This window comes from Trifolium pratense, linkage group LG7, assembly GCF_020283565.1.
Source record: "Trifolium pratense cultivar HEN17-A07 linkage group LG7, ARS_RC_1.1, whole genome shotgun sequence".
Classification (NCBI taxonomy): domain Eukaryota; kingdom Viridiplantae; phylum Streptophyta; class Magnoliopsida; order Fabales; family Fabaceae; genus Trifolium; species Trifolium pratense.
The window spans coordinates 35,922,820-35,940,731 of record NC_060065.1 but is presented as its reverse complement, the minus strand read 5'-3'; the positions used below and the strand labels follow the sequence as shown (position 1 = coordinate 35,940,731).

Genomic DNA, 17,912 nt, shown 5'->3' with positions numbered 1-17,912 from the left:
CTATGGAACTTACGTGATAATCAGTCGGCATTGTATCTTTCTTGAAATCCCATTTTTCATGACGACTAAAACACAGAGAAGGTGATCCACTTTATTAGAGAGAAGCGTCATTAAAATCTCTCTAGTGGTGGTGCCCATGTCTGTATATGAGGAGGGCAGTGGCTCCGACGACTGTTCCGACAACCGTTTTGAGAGCCGACAACACCCAAACTAGGGTTAGCCTTGACAGTGGCAAAACCCAAAGAGAACCTTGCTCCAGATACCAACTTGAATATGAACGTTTCTCATTAACAATGAAAAGAGTTGAACAAATATCTCTTTGGGTTAATCCTAAACAATACTAACAACTCGCAATATAATAAATATCAATCTCAACAATTACTTATTGGGCTTAATCTATAGATTCTATACAATCACATTACTGCTTGTACTTCAATCCTCAATTAACATGCATTTATGAATTAGTAATCTTAATAACTAAGATTACATCTACTTTTTCGAACCCTTTCTTGTCAAAGTTGTTAGACAGCAATGATTTCATTTCATTCACAACATGAATGTTTGCTCTAAACATGTAAATCATTTACATAGAGACTTATGATAATGCAAATGCTATTTACTAGTTTATAGTAAATATATTTGTCACTTTCATTCACTTTTAATTCATTTGATATCATGAAATTGTCAACTTTTCATGACATTTCTTATGGCTTATTAAAGACCATACAAAGTATATATGACTTATAGACTTTAATTTTCTTGCCACCCATGAGTTACAAAATATTCAGGTTGTTCTAAATAAATTTCTTCTTCCAGTCACGATGAAAACAAAGGAAAAACAGTTTTGACATCTATTTGGTGTACTATTCAGTTATAAATAGCATCAAGAAATTTTAGTACCATTATGAATGTCATTCATGTACAGGAGAAAAAGTGTTGAAGAAATCTATATATTTTTTCTTTTATCTAAAACCCTTCGCTACAAGGATAATGTTTTAGATTCTTTTCCAAAATTCATTACAACTCATTGGTTTGTACTCAGGAGGCAATTATTTCAAATGTCAGGCCTTTTGTTAGACCCTAAAGAATCTATCTTCTCTTTTATGGCCTCTTGCCATATATAAGCCTTCAAGGAAGACAACACTTCTTGAAAACTAGTTATAGATTCTCTTCTAATGTATAAACCATGTAACAAGGTTCACACTCTTTAGCAACTATTGCTATCTTACCTCTTCGAGGTTCATAACATCTTGTTCGATGTTCTCATCATTGCTTCTGATCACTAGAGTGTGATAAGTTGCAATACCCCCACTAGTGCCCCCACTATTTCTCAATTTAAAGAGAAATTCATTTTCATAGAAATCAACTTCATTTGATTTTATGATCACTTTAGCATATAGGTCATAAAACCTATAAGCTTTACTTTTAATTATATACTCAACGAGTACACATTCATAGGCTCTACTAGTGAGTTTGACACTTTTGGAGTTAGGAATTTGAACATACGTCAAACTACTCCAAGTTCAAAAATAAGACAAATTAAATTGTCTTTTCTTCAAAATTTCAAAAGTAGAAATTTTGTTCATGTGCTTAGGCACTCTACTTAGCACAAAACAATCAATTAATAATTTTTTTCTCACTAATCAGATGCAATGCCAAAATTAATTAAACATGATTGTTACAACTAGCTCGGTAAATGTTCTAAAATTTTTCGCTTTACCGTTCATCTCAAAAGAGTAAAGTGTAGTTGTTTCAAGATAATTTCATACTCATTGAAAATTGTGGGAATCATACTTTTGTGCCTCTGTCAAAATCATTTGATTTTCTCATTGAATTACTTTTCAATTTCAGTTCGATATAATTGGAACATGTCAAAAACATCACTCACTTTTATTTTTCATAAGATGTATGAAAATATAACTTGAACAGCCATCAATAAAAGTGATGATATTTTCTGTTGCTAACAGAGTTTTAATTCACATTGTGTATCTGATTCTTGAATAATTTGCTAATTGGCTTCAGACCTGTAAATTTCTTTTTAGTGTTGTTGTTCTAGACAACAAGCACTTCATCTGTCTGATCTTGCTTTGTAGCTTCTTCTTCAATGTGAAGACATGTTATCAGACATTCGAGTGAATATCGTTTAGCCATTTATCCTTATAGCTTGTTCAATTTTTAAAGTAAAATTGGAATCACTTTCTTCAAAAACAATAGCAACTCTTTTGTTATTATAAAAACATAATTTTTGTTGCCAATATTTGAAGTGATTTACATCAAACCGAAACGGTTTGTTATAGTCCGCAATATCATAATCTGAGCCAGTAATTTCTTCGGTAGACATGGCAGAAAAGAAACGTCTTAAAATTGTTGTTTCCGTGGTTCAAAATCGTTAAAAATAATTTTCAGCCACCGAAGATATTACTGGATTGAGTCGCGGGTCGATACGCTTTCTTTAAGACGTTTCGTGGCACTGCCCAAAATTGTGCAAGGCAGACGATCAACCACGAAGTCCCCAGGATAAAACAGCCCAGTTCTACTGATACCGATAAATACTGCACTGTAGATATCGGGCAAGAATTACACCCTCAATTATGATACTTAAACCAGTGCGCTATGGTTTTAAGTTCATTCTCATATGGTGCTATAACCATTCCAATATGGTACACGGAGACCATTCTTATATGGTAACTAAGACCATTCAAATCATAGGGAATATGGTTCTATGACCATTCTTTAAATTTGAAGGAACCGTGATACTAGGATCACTCTTAAGACATAATAATAATAATAATACTAATATCAGTATTAGTATCACACAACACATAGAATAAACATTTCGTCTATGAGCAATTAGGAACAACATTAATACGAATCTTCCTAACTTGCATACCTAAATAGAGAAACATATTAATCTGTCTAATTGATTCATTCTAACTTAAATTTATAAGATCTGTCTAATTGGTTCATTCTAATTCTAATTTATAATGTAACCAAATTCCAACAATAACATGATAATTGTTGTCATCACAGTCTTGCATAAACATTAAGAAAACTTGACAACACCTATTAAAAGAAATTGCAGACAATTTATTGTACACAACTATGAAACAATAAATTGATCTTATTTAGGAGTGCAATAATTAGAAGGATAAGGAAACAAAACCTCTCTTAATATTGATGTTAATACTGCATCTTTGTTCCTCACATGAACCGCAAATCAACAATCAATGTCTTTTAGCTAGTCACCTTGTAACGACCCGAAATTTATTATTCGTTATTTAATTATTTTATTACGCGAGGGCGTAATTCATAATTATTTTATTAAGCGGCGAATAATTAATTGGCGCGAATATAAGTTAATACGCGAGTTAGGAGCGTTACGTGAGCGAAACCATGTTAAGTGGGCTTGAAGCCCAATGGGCCAAGGCAAGGGAAAGGGGGGCGGTTTACTCATGCAAGTGGGAGGAGATATTTCCACAATTTTTCTTGTTGGATAAGAAGAAGAGAAAAAGTCACGAGCAAGTGGATGATCATGGTTAAGTGAGTGAACCATGATTAACTTGAACTTGGAGAGCAAGACTAGATCAAGTGACCATGATTCTTTGTGTGGTGAGCAAGAATAGATCAAAAGGCCATGTTTAATTCAAGCTTTCTATATAATTATATGAATAGGAAAAATCACATAATTCATTCATTTCTTTCCTCAAAACCGTGAGCCTTCCTTATCATGCCTAACCCTTCACCAAATTTTCATTTCTTCACCAAATTGATCCATTAGAAGCTTGTTGGAATCATGGGAGTTCAAGGATCATCATCCCTAAGCTAGGGCAAGCAAGAGAGCAAAGCAAGAGGGTGCTAGGGCTTGAGAAAGAGAGGAGCTCATGAGAGCTAGAACATGAGGAGCTTGAGGATTCATCAAATTTCTAAGGTAAGAGAGTTAGTTTCCATGATTCATGAGTGGTTCAAGAGAGGGGAGGTTGTCTAGGCCTCCATTCCCAAACTCTCTCACTCATTTTCTTTGGGGTTTTGGGTGATTTTCTTCATGAATCATTGAAAGGAAAAGATCATGAGATGTTATTTATTCATGACATGATTGTATGAGGGAATATGTAGATGTTTGTTAAGGAAAAAGTTTGTGTTCTTGACGAATTTTGATATGTTCACAAGCTTGTATAAATGGAATCAGAACTATGTGTATAAGTGTTTTTGATGGTTAAAATACTTGTGTTTAAGTGATTATGAATATGCTTGGTTGATTGTGTTGATGTGTGGTTATTTTGGTGTGCTTTGCCTAAGCCCTAGATTGACCTTAGCCAAGCTCAATGATTTGCAAAGTGTTGATGAGTTTTGCAAAATGTTCATGAATTTCTTTGAATAATAAGCAATGAATGATGTATTGATGTTTAAATGGACTTTTGTAAGTGCTTTGAGTATGTATATATGTGTGATGGAGTTTAGAATATGAAAAATGGTCTATGTGAGAGTCTTGAGAGTTTAGAGTTTGAAATGAGAAATATAGAAAATTGTTATCTATGAGGTCTGAACCTTTACGTGCATTTTTGACCTCTTTTCGTTGTGAACTGGTTTTAGTGGCCAACATAACAGTTGTAGCCCTGTTTGTTAGCTTTCCAACGAGTATATGTGCGTCTCCATTGGACTTTCATAGCCCAAGTTATGATCGTTGCAATGAGAGGCTGTCCTGCAGAAATCCTGCACAATTTGTTTGTGGCGCACCGTTTTAGAGGAGTGGCGCCCAAGCGCCCAGAGAAGTCTAGAAATGCCATTTTGACTCTGTTTTGTGACGAAGGCTGGCGCCCCAGCGCATGCACTGTTCACAGGATTGAAAATGTTGACTTTTGGTTGACTTTTGAGGGTTTTCGACCCCGGAACCTATTTTACTCAGTTTTTCGGGTAGACTCCGATTCCGGTGTTTGTTTTATGAGTTGAGGCATGCTTAATGTAATTGTAATATATTAATTGCATGAGGGTTGTGTTGATGTTTATGTGATGATAGCTTGTTGATGAATGATGATGTTTATTTAAATGTCAAAGAAGTATATTAAGGTGTTAATCAACTTAATAAAGAAGGATATTAGAATTATGTTATTCTAATAAAGAAGTATATCGAATTATGTTATTTGATAAAGACGGATATTAAGGTATTGATTATCTTAATAAAGACGGACGTTGGATAGTGTTCCACGTTATTGTTGATGGGCTATATGCCATAATTGTTGATGGATATATTCATGAGTTTTGAGTGCATGCATCATGAATATTTAGGGATATTGGCTTGTCCAATAAAGAAGGATATCGAACTATATTTGTTTGATAAAGAAGGATATCGGAGGTGAAATACCCTGATAAAGACGATGGTACCACATGCATTAGAGGTGTCTAGAGGACATAACATGAATGTGAAACATTAGATTGCATTAGGGATTTTGTGTGCATTTTATGATAGATGATGTTTGACACATACTTGGTAAATGTTGATTGTTAATCCGTATGTGAGGAGCAGAGTCCGTCATGACTATAAAATGAACAACGCAGGGTCCTTCATGACCATAATCTGAACAATGTATTTGTGGTGTTAGATTACATTAGGAACTTTATGTATATTCCTATTGGTAATTGAGTTATGTGATACTTGTTGATGTTTTGGTATTGTCCGAGACGACGTGAAACTATATGTTTGGTGTATTTTGTGGATGATTGATTATGTGATAATTGTTGACGTACAAGTGATGTTTGAATTATAATTTGTCTGGTAAATTATAATGGAATATTTGTTGATGAATGTGCGTGTGAGTTAGTGGTATGCATGATAGTGGTGTAAAACGTAGGTACATTCTTATGCTTGACAAAGGAACACACAGTGGATTAAGATTTCCCTAAAACCCTAACCCTCCATCCAAACACACCTAAAGCCCTCAAGAAGACTAGAACTAGAACTAGAACTATTGGTTATTAGTTACCACTACTTACCATGAAATAGAAAAAGCAAAAAACTAGAGTGATGAAAATGTAACCCAGTGAGGCATTTAATCAAACAGGTAAAAGGGAAAAAAAACCTGACAAACGCGAAGCCAAGGACGAGAAGAGGAACGCATAACCTCATCACAGAAGGTTGATTTCCCGCTTCCAGGCGCACCCACTAAGATTACCAAAATGGGTTTTGCATCTGCGTGTCATTAACGAACAAAAAGAGGGTTTAATTAATTTGCATTATTCATTTTCGTAAATGTATAAAGATAGAGAGAGAGTGAAGAAAGGTTGTAGAAGGAAACCTTTGTTGTCGAGGTCCATGTCCTTGAACAAGATTCTATGATCGGAGTTGTGTCAGTTTTTGGGTTGAAGACAACATATATAGTGTAGGGTATAGTAGTACTTTGCTTATACTAGTTTTTTTTTTTTAAAAAGAAAAAATTGACAAAAACTATTATAAACTGACGTTTCAATTATTATATATAAGAGTGATGAAATCAAGAGACCAAACTCTTGTGACTAGATAAGAGTTTCTCGTGGAGGAGTCAATATTCGAACCTGGTCATAAATAAATTATTGTATTAATTTAGTTGCTAAAATATCATTGACATTCACTATTCAATTTATTATAGAGATGAAAGTCTTGAGTGGTCACAAAAATTTGATTATTTTGTCGCACATTTGATTAAAAGTGAAAAGAAAAAATAATTAAATAATATATAGATTTTAAAGAGAATGATTTACAAGCAAATCCGTGTCTCCAAAATCCATGAATATTATTTTTAAGATAATTAATAATTTTGTCATTAAAAAAAATGAACAACATAACTTATTATTCGTTTACTTTTCTTTTATAATTATTTAATGAATTACTTTATATTAAAAAAAAAATAGAGAGTTAACACAAAAGTATATATTACAAGTTTATTACTTCATTTTCTACCATATTAACAAATAACATCTAGATTAAGAAATAACTAAGTTGCATAAAAAAATATATATAATTGAATATGTTGGTCCAATGAACATAGTTCAGTCAAAAGAAACATCGTATTATATATATATATATATATATATATATATATATATATATATATATGGGGGCTGCTAACTTAGACCCAGTTGGGTCTAAGTTAGCAAGGTGCACCTTTTCAGTTGGACAAAAATACCCATGTTTTTAATTTTTGAAAGAATAGAGCAACAGGGGCATTTCTGTAATTTTCTGCAATTTTACACGCGCCCCCCACTTCTTTTTTCCCCCCCAGGACACGTGGCAGCTCCTGATTGCACAAAAATCACGCGCGTGCATCACACGCGCCGACAGGCGCGCGTGGCTGCAGCCCACACGCGGAGAGAGAAAGCTTTTTGAAAAAGCAGGCCACGTGTCAGCATATGGTTGGCTGCGTTAATTTTTTTTCATTTAATACTTTAAACTCAATTATTTCGTCGTAAATTAATTTTTTATTTTTTATTTTTTATACCAAAATTCATAATTTTTTTTTCTCTACAAATAGAGACTTGGTTCGTTTGATTTGGACACAGAAAAAAAAACCCAATTTTTCACTACCTTAATCTCATTTTTCACTACCTTACATCAACTCACTGAAACCATTCTACCAGGAAAATGGTTTCAGAGTACAAATCTCTGAAACCATTCTACAAGCTAAATGGTTTCAGAAGCAAATAACTAATAATCAACTTACTGAAACCATTCTACCAGCAAAATGGTTTCAGATTACAACTCTCTGAAACCATTGTACCAGATAAATGGTTTCAGAAGCAAACACAATTAATAAATTACTCACTGAAACCATTATACCAGTAAAATGGTTTCAGAATACAACTATGTGAAACCATTCTACAAGCTAAATGGTTTCAGAAGCAAATAACTAATAATCAACTTACTGAAACCATTCTACCAGCAAAATGGTTTCAGATTACAACTCTCTGAAACCATTGTACCAGATAAATGGTTTCAGAAGCAAACACAATTAATAAATTACTCATTGAAACCATTCTACCAGTAAAATGGTTTCAGAGTACAACTATGTGCAACCATTCTACAAGCTAAATGGTTTCAGAAGCAAATAACTAATAATCATCTTACTGAAACCATTCTACCAGCAAAATGGTTTCAGATTACAACTCTCTGAAACCATTGTACCAGATAAATGGTTTCAGAAGCAAACACAATTAATAAATTACTCATTGAAACCATTCTACCAGTAAAATGGTTTCAGAATATAACTATGTGCAACCATTCTACCAGTAAAATGGTTTCAGAAGCAAACATTAGTTTTTAATTACCGTTTTATCTCATTTAATTAACTAAAAATAGTTTCAGGTCTCCAAAAATTTCATAAAATATACCAAAAGTTCCAGAATATTATCTACTATTTTCCTGGTATAATGGTTTCAGTGAGTTGGTTGAGTGGTGCGTGTTAAATTACAACACACAAGTAACGTATTTAGTAAACAATAAATGAGATTAAGGTAGTGAAAAATTGCGTTTTTTTTTTCGGTGTCCAAATCAAACGAACCAAGTCTCTATTTGTAGAGAAAAAAAATTATGAATTTTGGTATAAAAATAAAAAAATAAAAAATTAATTTACAACGAAATAGTTGAGTTCAAAGTAAAAAATGAACAAAAATCACGCCCAGCCAACCATTGTGTGACACGTGTCCTACTTTTAAAAAACAAATTTTTCTCTCTCCAGGTTGTAATCCAGTGTGACGCAGGCGCTTGAATCTGATGGATCAGGATGATCTGGGCTGTCTGATTGATCAGACAGTCTTGATGAGATCAGATCTTGGCTGTCTGATGGAAATCAACGGTCTGTAACCATGGTCCTTCGGTACGCGCGCGACACTGGATCCGCGTCTATTAATGGTTTAAGAAGGTGGGGCGCGTGTATATGGTTGGAAAAATTGGAGAAAATTACAGAAATGCCCCTGTTGCTCTATTCTTTCAAAAATTAAAAGAATGGGTATTTTGGTCCAATTGAAAAGGTGCACCTTGCTAACTTAGACCTAACTAGGGTCTAAGTTAGAAAACCCCATATATATATATGGGGTTTTCTAACTTAGACCCTAGTTAGGTCTAAGTTAGCAAGGTGCACCTTTTCAATTGGATCAAAATACCCATTCTTTTTAATTAATTAACCAAAATACCCATTAGTAGACGCAGATCCAGTGTCGCGCGCGTACCAAAGGACCATGGTTACAGACCGTTGATTTCCATCAGACAGCCAAGATCTGATCTCATCAAGACTGTCTGATCAATCAGACAGCCCAGATCATACTGATCCATCAGATTCCAGCACCTGCGCCACACTGGATTACAACTGGAGAGAGAAAAATTTGCTTTTTAAAAGTAGGACACGTGTCACACAATGGTTGGCTGGGCGTGATTTTTGTTCATTTAATACTTTGAACTCAATTATTTCGTTGTAAATTAATTTTTTATTTTTTAATTTTTATACCAAAATTCATAATTTTTTTTTTGTCTACAAATAGAGACTTGGTTCGTTTGATTTGGACACCGAAAAAAAAAACGCAATTTTTCACTACCTTAATCTCATTTTTTGTCTACTAAATACGTTACTTGTGTGTTGTAATTTAACACGCACCACTCAACCAACTCACTGAAACCATTATACCAGGAAAATAGTAGATAATATTCTGGAACTTTTGGTATATTTTATGAAATTTTTGGAGACCTGAAACTATTTTTAGTTAATTAAATGAGATAAAACGGTAATTAAAAACTAATGTTTGCTTCTGAAACCATTTTACTGGTAGAATGGTTGCACATAGTTATATTCTGAAACCATTTTACTGGTAGAATGGTTTCAATGAGTAATTTATTAATTGTGTTTGCTTCTGAAACCATTTATCTGGTACAATGGTTTCAGAGAGTTGTAATCTGAAACCATTTTGCTGGTAGAGTGGTTTCAGTAAGTTGATTATTAGTTATTTGCTTCTGAAACCATTTAGCTTGTAGAATGGTTGCACATAGTTGTATTCTGAAACCATTTTACTGGTAGAATGGTTTCAGTGAGTAATTTATTAATTGTGTTTGCTTCTGAAACCATTTATCTGGTACAATGGTTTCAGAGAGTTGTAATCTGAAACCATTTTGCTGGTAGAATGGTTTCAGTGAGTTGATGTAAGGTAGTGAAAAATGAGATTAATGTAGTGAAAAATTGGGTTTTTTTTTTCTGTGTCCAAATCAAACGAACCAAGTCTCTATTTGTAGAGAAAAAAAATTATGAATTTTGGTATAAAAAAAATAAATAAAAAATTAATTTACAATGAAATAATTGAGTTCAAAATATTAAATGGAAAAAAATCACGCCCAGCCAATCAGACAGCGACACGTGTCCTGCTTTTAAAAAGTAGATTCTTCTCTCTCCAGGGTGTAATCCAGTGTGGTGCACGCGCTGGAATCTGATGAATTCGAATGATCTGGGCTGTCTGATTGATCAGACAGTCTTGATGAGATCAGATCTTGGCTGTCTGATGGAAATCAACAGCCTGTAACCATGGTACTGCGGTACGCGCGCGACACTGGATCCGCGTCAATTGATGGTAATTTGGTTAATTAATTAAAAAGAATGGGTATTTTGGTCCAACTGAAAAGGTGCACCTTGCTAACTTAGACCCAACTGGGTCTAAGTTAGCAGCCCCCTATATATATATATATATGCATAAGTCGGTATTTAATTTAGGATTATGTACTTATTCGGTTTAAAAAGTGGATTTTTAACTTTTAGAATATTTGACAAATAGTGCACTAAAGACAATGGTTAAGGAAGCTTAAAATGTCAAACTTGGATTCTCTCGACCAATCTCTCCTTTAAAAAAATTCATTAACTACCTAATAATTTAGTTTTTATTTTGACCATTTTGTTGGCCTATTCTTTCTTATTGACTAAAAAAACAAGTCAAATTTTTTTTTGACAAGTAACCTAATGACTAGAAAATAAATAAGTGAAATGTTAAAAGTTCGAACTCCGACTCTTGCATATGATATCTAAATCTTGTCAATTGAGTTAAGCTCACGTAGACAAAACAAGTCAATATCTTATTGCAGAATAAAGAAGAATATTTTTCCAGTTGGAGGAGTGTAAAAGCTTTAATAATAAATAAACTAGGTGTTCAACCCGTGCGTTGCACGGGTTTGATTAGAATGTTTTAAAAAAAAAGTTGCGTTTTATAATAAATTGTATTAAAAATGATAATTTTTTTAGATGTGTTGAATTATTCTTCGATTATAAAAGTGACTTTTAAAATATTTTAAATTTTTTTTCTCCATTCAAGTGAATCTATAATATATATAGATAGATAAAAATTGTTGTAAACACAGACAATGTGTCATTCAGGTGTATATAGAAATTATTAGAAGTGCATTCGATTAGTGTATTATATTAAAAATTTGTTTTATTAATCTTGTTTTTTCTGGGTTTAATTTATATATCTTCAAATTAGTGTAATTTTTATTTTAATGTATTTTTTGTTTTTATGAAAATACAGTGGATCATTTTAATACATTCTTTATATCTACCATTCTCTGTAGCTCTCTATCTTTATCTTAATTATACTTCAATCTCATCATTATTTTATATGAAAAAAATGGTTGATACTTGTCTTGACATTTAATTTATAAGAAGAAGATGACATGTTAATTAATCGTAAATTATTTTGAAGTATTAATTTATTTTATACTTTAAAGAGGCTTTTTATATTAGACTAAATATTCAAAGAACTTTCGAAACAACTTTGTCATACATGTGTAGTGTAAATAGTATTTTATAGGGTTATTAAATATATTTTTAATCCTCTAAATATATTTCAAATTAAAGTCAAAACACTATTAAAATGAAAGATGTAATCTTCATATCAAAGTCGCAATATTACCAAAACATTTCATTGTCATTCCGCTTGAATAAATTTGTCATATCGCTGATCAAACAAAACGATGAGATTATGAGTTTGCTAAGCATGCGAAAGGATACTGCACTGAAAATGAATATCTTATTCATTTTAATTTTGATCGGTTTGATATTATTTTGGCAGCTTACGATTCACATCATGAATTCACATCGACTTATCATAAAGAAAAAAACTTTGTCATAAAGACATACTATAGTATAGTCTACTAATATATTTTTAAGGATCGACATCGACTTATATCCACTATCCTCTCTATGTTTCTCGCATTTTCTCTCTCGATTCACTATAATTTGTCAAATTTTATATTAGAGCTAGAATTCAAAAGAACATTTTTAATAAAAGAATATATTTTTTAAAAGAGAAAAGAAATCATACATGTTCTAATATTCTTCAGATAAATATGGGATTTTATCTTAAACGTCTAGCATTTATAATCCTCAATTCATAATATCTTTTTCTTTTTTCCTTATGAATTTGATAAAATAAAAATAAAAAACACACAATGAATAAATATGGCTAATGATATCAACTTAATATAAAGAATATGTAAGAGCAGAGTTATCCTTTCAATTATACTAATAAGTAATCACCACTAACTCTTATTTTCCCTCAATTAATTTGTAACAATCATTTGTTATTCTTAAACATTGTCTCTTTTATTTCTACTTCGTTTAAAAAATATATTATACTATTTAATAATTATCTTAAAAATAACAAACTTATAAAGCGATTTAACAATATTTGGATAAACAACGAAAATAGCTAAAACTACAAAAAAACAAAAAGTAATATTGTTACCCAAAGTAAGGAATATTGTTAGGCAATTTTTTTTTTTTTTTAAAAAAACCATAAACTAATTAAAGGGAAATTTATTAGGTATATCCAGCACAAATAAAAAGAAAATCAAACAAACCTTTACTCAAAAATTAAAAGATGTAGTCTTGTAAAGATGACACATAAGTACAATATGTTAAGGAAACATAGGAGTTGTATATAACATGCATTGCAACAATGTCTCACTCGTTGAATATGAAGAAGAAGAAAAAAAAAGACACAATGAGATTACAAAATTTTAGAAAATTACTATTAAAAACAACATTAAAAGGGTTATCTTTCACCTTTCATAATTTTTTTTTATACTGCTCGTTTGTAAACACTATAATTTTATTTTATTTGTTATGAGATGAAACACTATGATTTATGATATTGCTTTTAGCATATATAATGACTAATAGAATGAGAAATGGTGGAATTTTGTAACTTAAGCTTAATTACATTAATATTAGAGATTAATTTATTATACAGAAAAAGAGAAAGTGAGAAGATTTTCTACAAACCAAAAGAGTTACAACATAAAAGCTCACATCATACAAAACACAGATACAATTATTTCTCCTCTACATATAGTAAACAATTACCGGACTATATAAGAGAGATTGATAAGATTTTTTCTACAAATCAAGAGAGTTACTACATCATAAAAGTTGACACTATCCAACTCATACATACAATTGCTAACCCTCTACATAGCAAACAATTATTATCATTAATCTTATCTTTTCATCATACATATACATGTCATCTATCTAGCTCAATCCAAAGAAGTTTGAAAAAAGGTTTGGAATTAAATTAATTCCACAACAATATATCAAATTCTACAATTGTACAACTATATTTTTTAATTTTATGACAGCTTACTAAAGTTCCCGATGGCATAACTTGTATCCAAACATGCATCTGTCACTTCAAGCTTAAATGTTACCCTTTATATGTTGCGGTAGCAATCAACCACTCCATTTGCACGCCTCAAAAAGCTACACCAAACACAAATTGATAGGTGCTTAAATTAAAAGAGTAATATCATACGCTGATTATTATGAAAAAAGGACACAAAATGAAAATACAAATCTTTGATTATTATTCTCCTTCTGCAATACACACACCTCTCAAATTGAAAGTCCACAAACCCATATCTAGCAAGAGATTGTTCATAAGGCACATATATATATAGTCAATTAATGTCACGTTTTAATTTTTTGTGGGAATTGAAAGGCTAAGAAGATTTTTTGATAGGAAAATAGTAAAAAATTGCTAATATTAAAAGAGTGTACTGTTTCAAAAAAATGACAACTTTTCATATGATTTAGGCCATAAAAGTTAATGAGAAAGTTATTTGGGAGTTACAAACATGAAGAAAACATAAGAGTATACACAATAACAATGCATATGAAAAAATATGAGTTTGTAGAGATGACACATAAGCATAAGAGTTTTTGTAGAGATGACACAGCAAAACAAAGTTTGCTTTACAATTATATATATATATATATATATATATATATATATATATATATATATATATATATATATATATATATATATATATACAAATCAAGAGAGTTACTACATCATAAAAGTTGACACTATCCAACTCATACATACAATTGCTAACCCTCTACATAGCAAACAATTATTATCATTAATCTTATCTTTTCATCATACATATACATGTCATCTATCTAGCTCAATCCAAAGAAGTTTGAAAAAAGGTTTGGAATTAAATTAATTCATTTGACTGCAAAAGTTATGCATAAACATTATTCATATTTCCACCACTCTTATTTTTTCCAATGGATACTAATGTTTACGGCCAAACAAGTAAATGTAAGAAGACAATCCATTTACAAGAGCAGCAATATCAGTTTTAAGTTTAGTTTACAGAAACATACCAAAACCAAAGGAGGATACAGTCTACAGACATCATCAAAAGTAAAACATACATAACTTGATCATGATCATAACTAGAGAGTAATCATAGAAAGAAAGTTGAACTTCTCCTAAGAGTTATTACGGCAACGAGTGATGGTGGCACAGCCACGGCTGTAAGGATTAGCTTCTGCACCTGTCTGACAATTGTAGTAAGATGCACCTTTACGAGAGCATGGCACAGTGTTCCTTTGCAGTGCTCTGTAGCTTATATACTGTGTGGTTGCTAAGATACGCCGGTGAGACTCCGAATCCATTCCAAACTCACCTTCTTCTATGCACTCCTCTATGGAACCTTGGCAACTTGGTGCTGTCACCGTGGCCTCCCACTTTAGACGGTGCTCACCTGTTGCGCTGTTTGTGGTGGGAAAGATGGACATGGAAACCATGAACAAGTAGAAAGGTAGTAGGAGAAAAGAAGCATTTGACATTGTTTTTGTGGAGATGGTTGTGAATGGTGAAGGTTCTCTTTTATAGAAGAAGCTTACTTGAGGAGTGGGAGTGGGTAAGTAACTTGTTTATCAAGTATTTTGGTTTTCTAACATGGGACAACTTTATCAAAATGTCAATTGTTTATTTATTCTTGTAAAGATCTCGTGCTAAAATACACGAATGCATAGGAAAAAAAAAGTAAAAAATAGGTGTAAAATTTTGCGATGTATTATTAGGCAAAATATTTTTCTGAGAATAAGATAGACATGTAAAGATCCCGTGCAAGATTGCACAAATAATGAAAAAATGGGCGGAAAAAAAGGTGTAAAATTTCACCATATTGTGTTATTAGGCGAAAGAGAGTTTATTTTATCCTTCTAGTTATTTTCAAGTTCCAATGTGCTCTAATTGTTGGGAAGAAAGTTTGGTAAAAGTAAAATTAGAGAGTTCAAAACCTACCAAGAAAATGATGTTGAGAATGAAAGGGGCATGTACTAGGTTAGGATTCAAAGCATTAACTGAACTTTGATAGTATAATATGAGCCTAAAATGTATGAATTACGCAGATGTCTAATTCAACATTGTGTTGTGTCTGAGCCCTTAAACACTTGATGTTGTGTTTGAAACTTTGAATTCATCCTGCCCCACTAAGAGTGTTTTTTATCCCCAAAATCCTGTTGGCCAATTGGATTGAGAATCGGCTTCTGGAAGGAACAGCTTATGCTTATCTAAGTCAAGTTTCTTCAGAGTGAAAATTAGCACAACAACATAGATCAACATCATTATTATGGCTTGAATATTTAAGGTTTAATTACTCTTTTTTAAAATAATTTGAGTAACCCAAGGGATTGTCACAGTGATTTAATATAATACAATTTCATGCCTCAGTTGATAAAAATCACATTCTACACAAAATTGACTTCAGCAATGCATCTTTATTCATAACCTTAAGACATTAGCTATAGAGCTATGTTATTTGGCCACACAAAACACGACAGCATATCTGACTTCGTACAAAACACATTCCCATTCTAGTTTATTTTCATCCGACGTGAGAGAAAATGTGTTAAATTGAGAAGCTTCGGTGAAGAATATCCGTCAGTTGTTAGAATTAAATTGGAAAGTAATTATGGGGCATTCCTACAGAGAGGCCAACCAGTGTGCAGACACGTTAGCCAACATAACGATTAAAATTCCAAACCGTACCCAAATCGTACGTTTATAAGGCGTGGAATATTAAATTGTATACACAACATTTCTATTAGCTATACTAGTCCTATTAGTTATATGTGTGGATCGGGTGCTGGAGGAGAAGATATGGTGTAGAGAGTCTATGAAATTATTGTGGAGACTAGATTAATTTAGTGGTGAAAATATATGGTAGTAGTAGACTAGTAGTCTGCAGTAAAATCAGCCTTAAAGCAATATTCCTTCCACTGTGAAAATTATCAGTTGTAACATTTACTTTGCATAAGTATCGGATGTTGGGATAGTAGAGGAATGAATGTACATTGTTAGTTTAGTGGTACAGATAAATATTGCTGTGTGAAGTAATAAAGAAAATAAAATTGCACCCTTCAAAATTCTAGAAGAATAGCAGGCAACATAATACTACTTGTCATCTTTCCAGCTTGCTTAAAATTGCATCGATTGGCGGCAGCTCCTTCGCAATTTGCTCCCAGTCAGGTACACCCTGCAAATACATTACCATTTATTTGAGTTTATCTCCTGACATTAGCACTTGTGAGATTGTTTGCGAAAGCTTATGACTTGTTCATAGGCTGTTTAAACCTTAATTCCACAAACTCTCTAGGATAGCTTATATAAAAATAGTTCGACTTTATATTATCTTTTGTTATAGAAATAACTTATACATGAGTACTATTATATTAGAGGGGCGGTTATACTATAAGCACTTAATTAAGCTATTTATCCAAACAGGGGCAAAGATGTAAAATTAATTCAAGTACAGCAGTTTTTGCGCGATTATCAAGTTTTGCAAATTGCAAACAAGTCAAGTCATCACAGCAAGAAAGGCACCCCAAATGATGAAAGTGTATTTTAAAAATATTCTTAAAATCTAATTATGTTAATCAAATCTGGTCGGAAATTGTACTTACTTTACCAGACCTTCGAACTCGCCCATCTAAGCGCAGTATTATGTACACGTCTTCACCAACTGGAACTCCTTCAGACTCCTGCTGATCTCTTATCCACCTAGTTAAATTAGCACATATTAGTATGTAATCAATCCACACTTTCACTATGTTGTCCCTGTCATTGTAAATTTAGTTTACAGTAACATTCAATCACAACTCTCTAATTTGTCGCATCATATTTTGATGTTTTTAAATAGAAACAGTAATGTAATTGTTTATTGTCGTGATGAGTTGTGATTAGTTGTCAGTGTGAAACAACTTTACGCTGATAGAGCATATCTTTTAATCTCGATTATAAATAGATTAAAAAAAATAGGCAACGTAATTGTATTGTATAGACAAGATATTGAAACTAAGTACCGTTCCCATTCAGCTGGTGATACAACCTCAGCCTTGAACCTAACTTCAGCTTTCAATTTTGATTGTGCAGTTACGGATTGTGTTCGCTTCTCAAAATCTTCCTAGCAAAATTTTATGGTTACTTTTCGCTTCATCAAAGAAAAAAAAGTTTTGGATAGAAGAGAAGGGTTCACCAAGGTGCATTGTTATATCGTCTTACCCCAATGGATGGAAGAGGCTCAGCAACCTTTGGTTTAGGGCCAAAACCTTTTT

At 32.3% G+C, this 17,912-nt stretch overlaps 1 protein-coding gene and 1 long non-coding RNA gene across 2 annotated transcripts; both read right to left on the bottom strand.

The window, feature by feature from the left end:
- Positions 1–14,780: 14,780 nt before the first annotated feature.
- LOC123896354 (rapid alkalinization factor-like) lies at positions 14,781–15,140 on the bottom strand. The gene has a single exon (XM_045946751.1). The coding sequence runs from the start codon at positions 15,138–15,140 to the stop codon at positions 14,781–14,783; it is 360 nt and encodes a 119-aa protein (XP_045802707.1).
- A 1,401-nt stretch (positions 15,141–16,541) lies between these two features.
- LOC123898258 lies at positions 16,542–17,912 on the bottom strand. Its single transcript, XR_006805289.1, has 4 exons — positions 17,860–17,912; positions 17,661–17,761; positions 17,262–17,358; positions 16,542–16,834 (listed from the first exon to the last, which is right to left on the bottom strand). It is a non-coding gene; the product is annotated as an uncharacterized LOC123898258 (long non-coding RNA).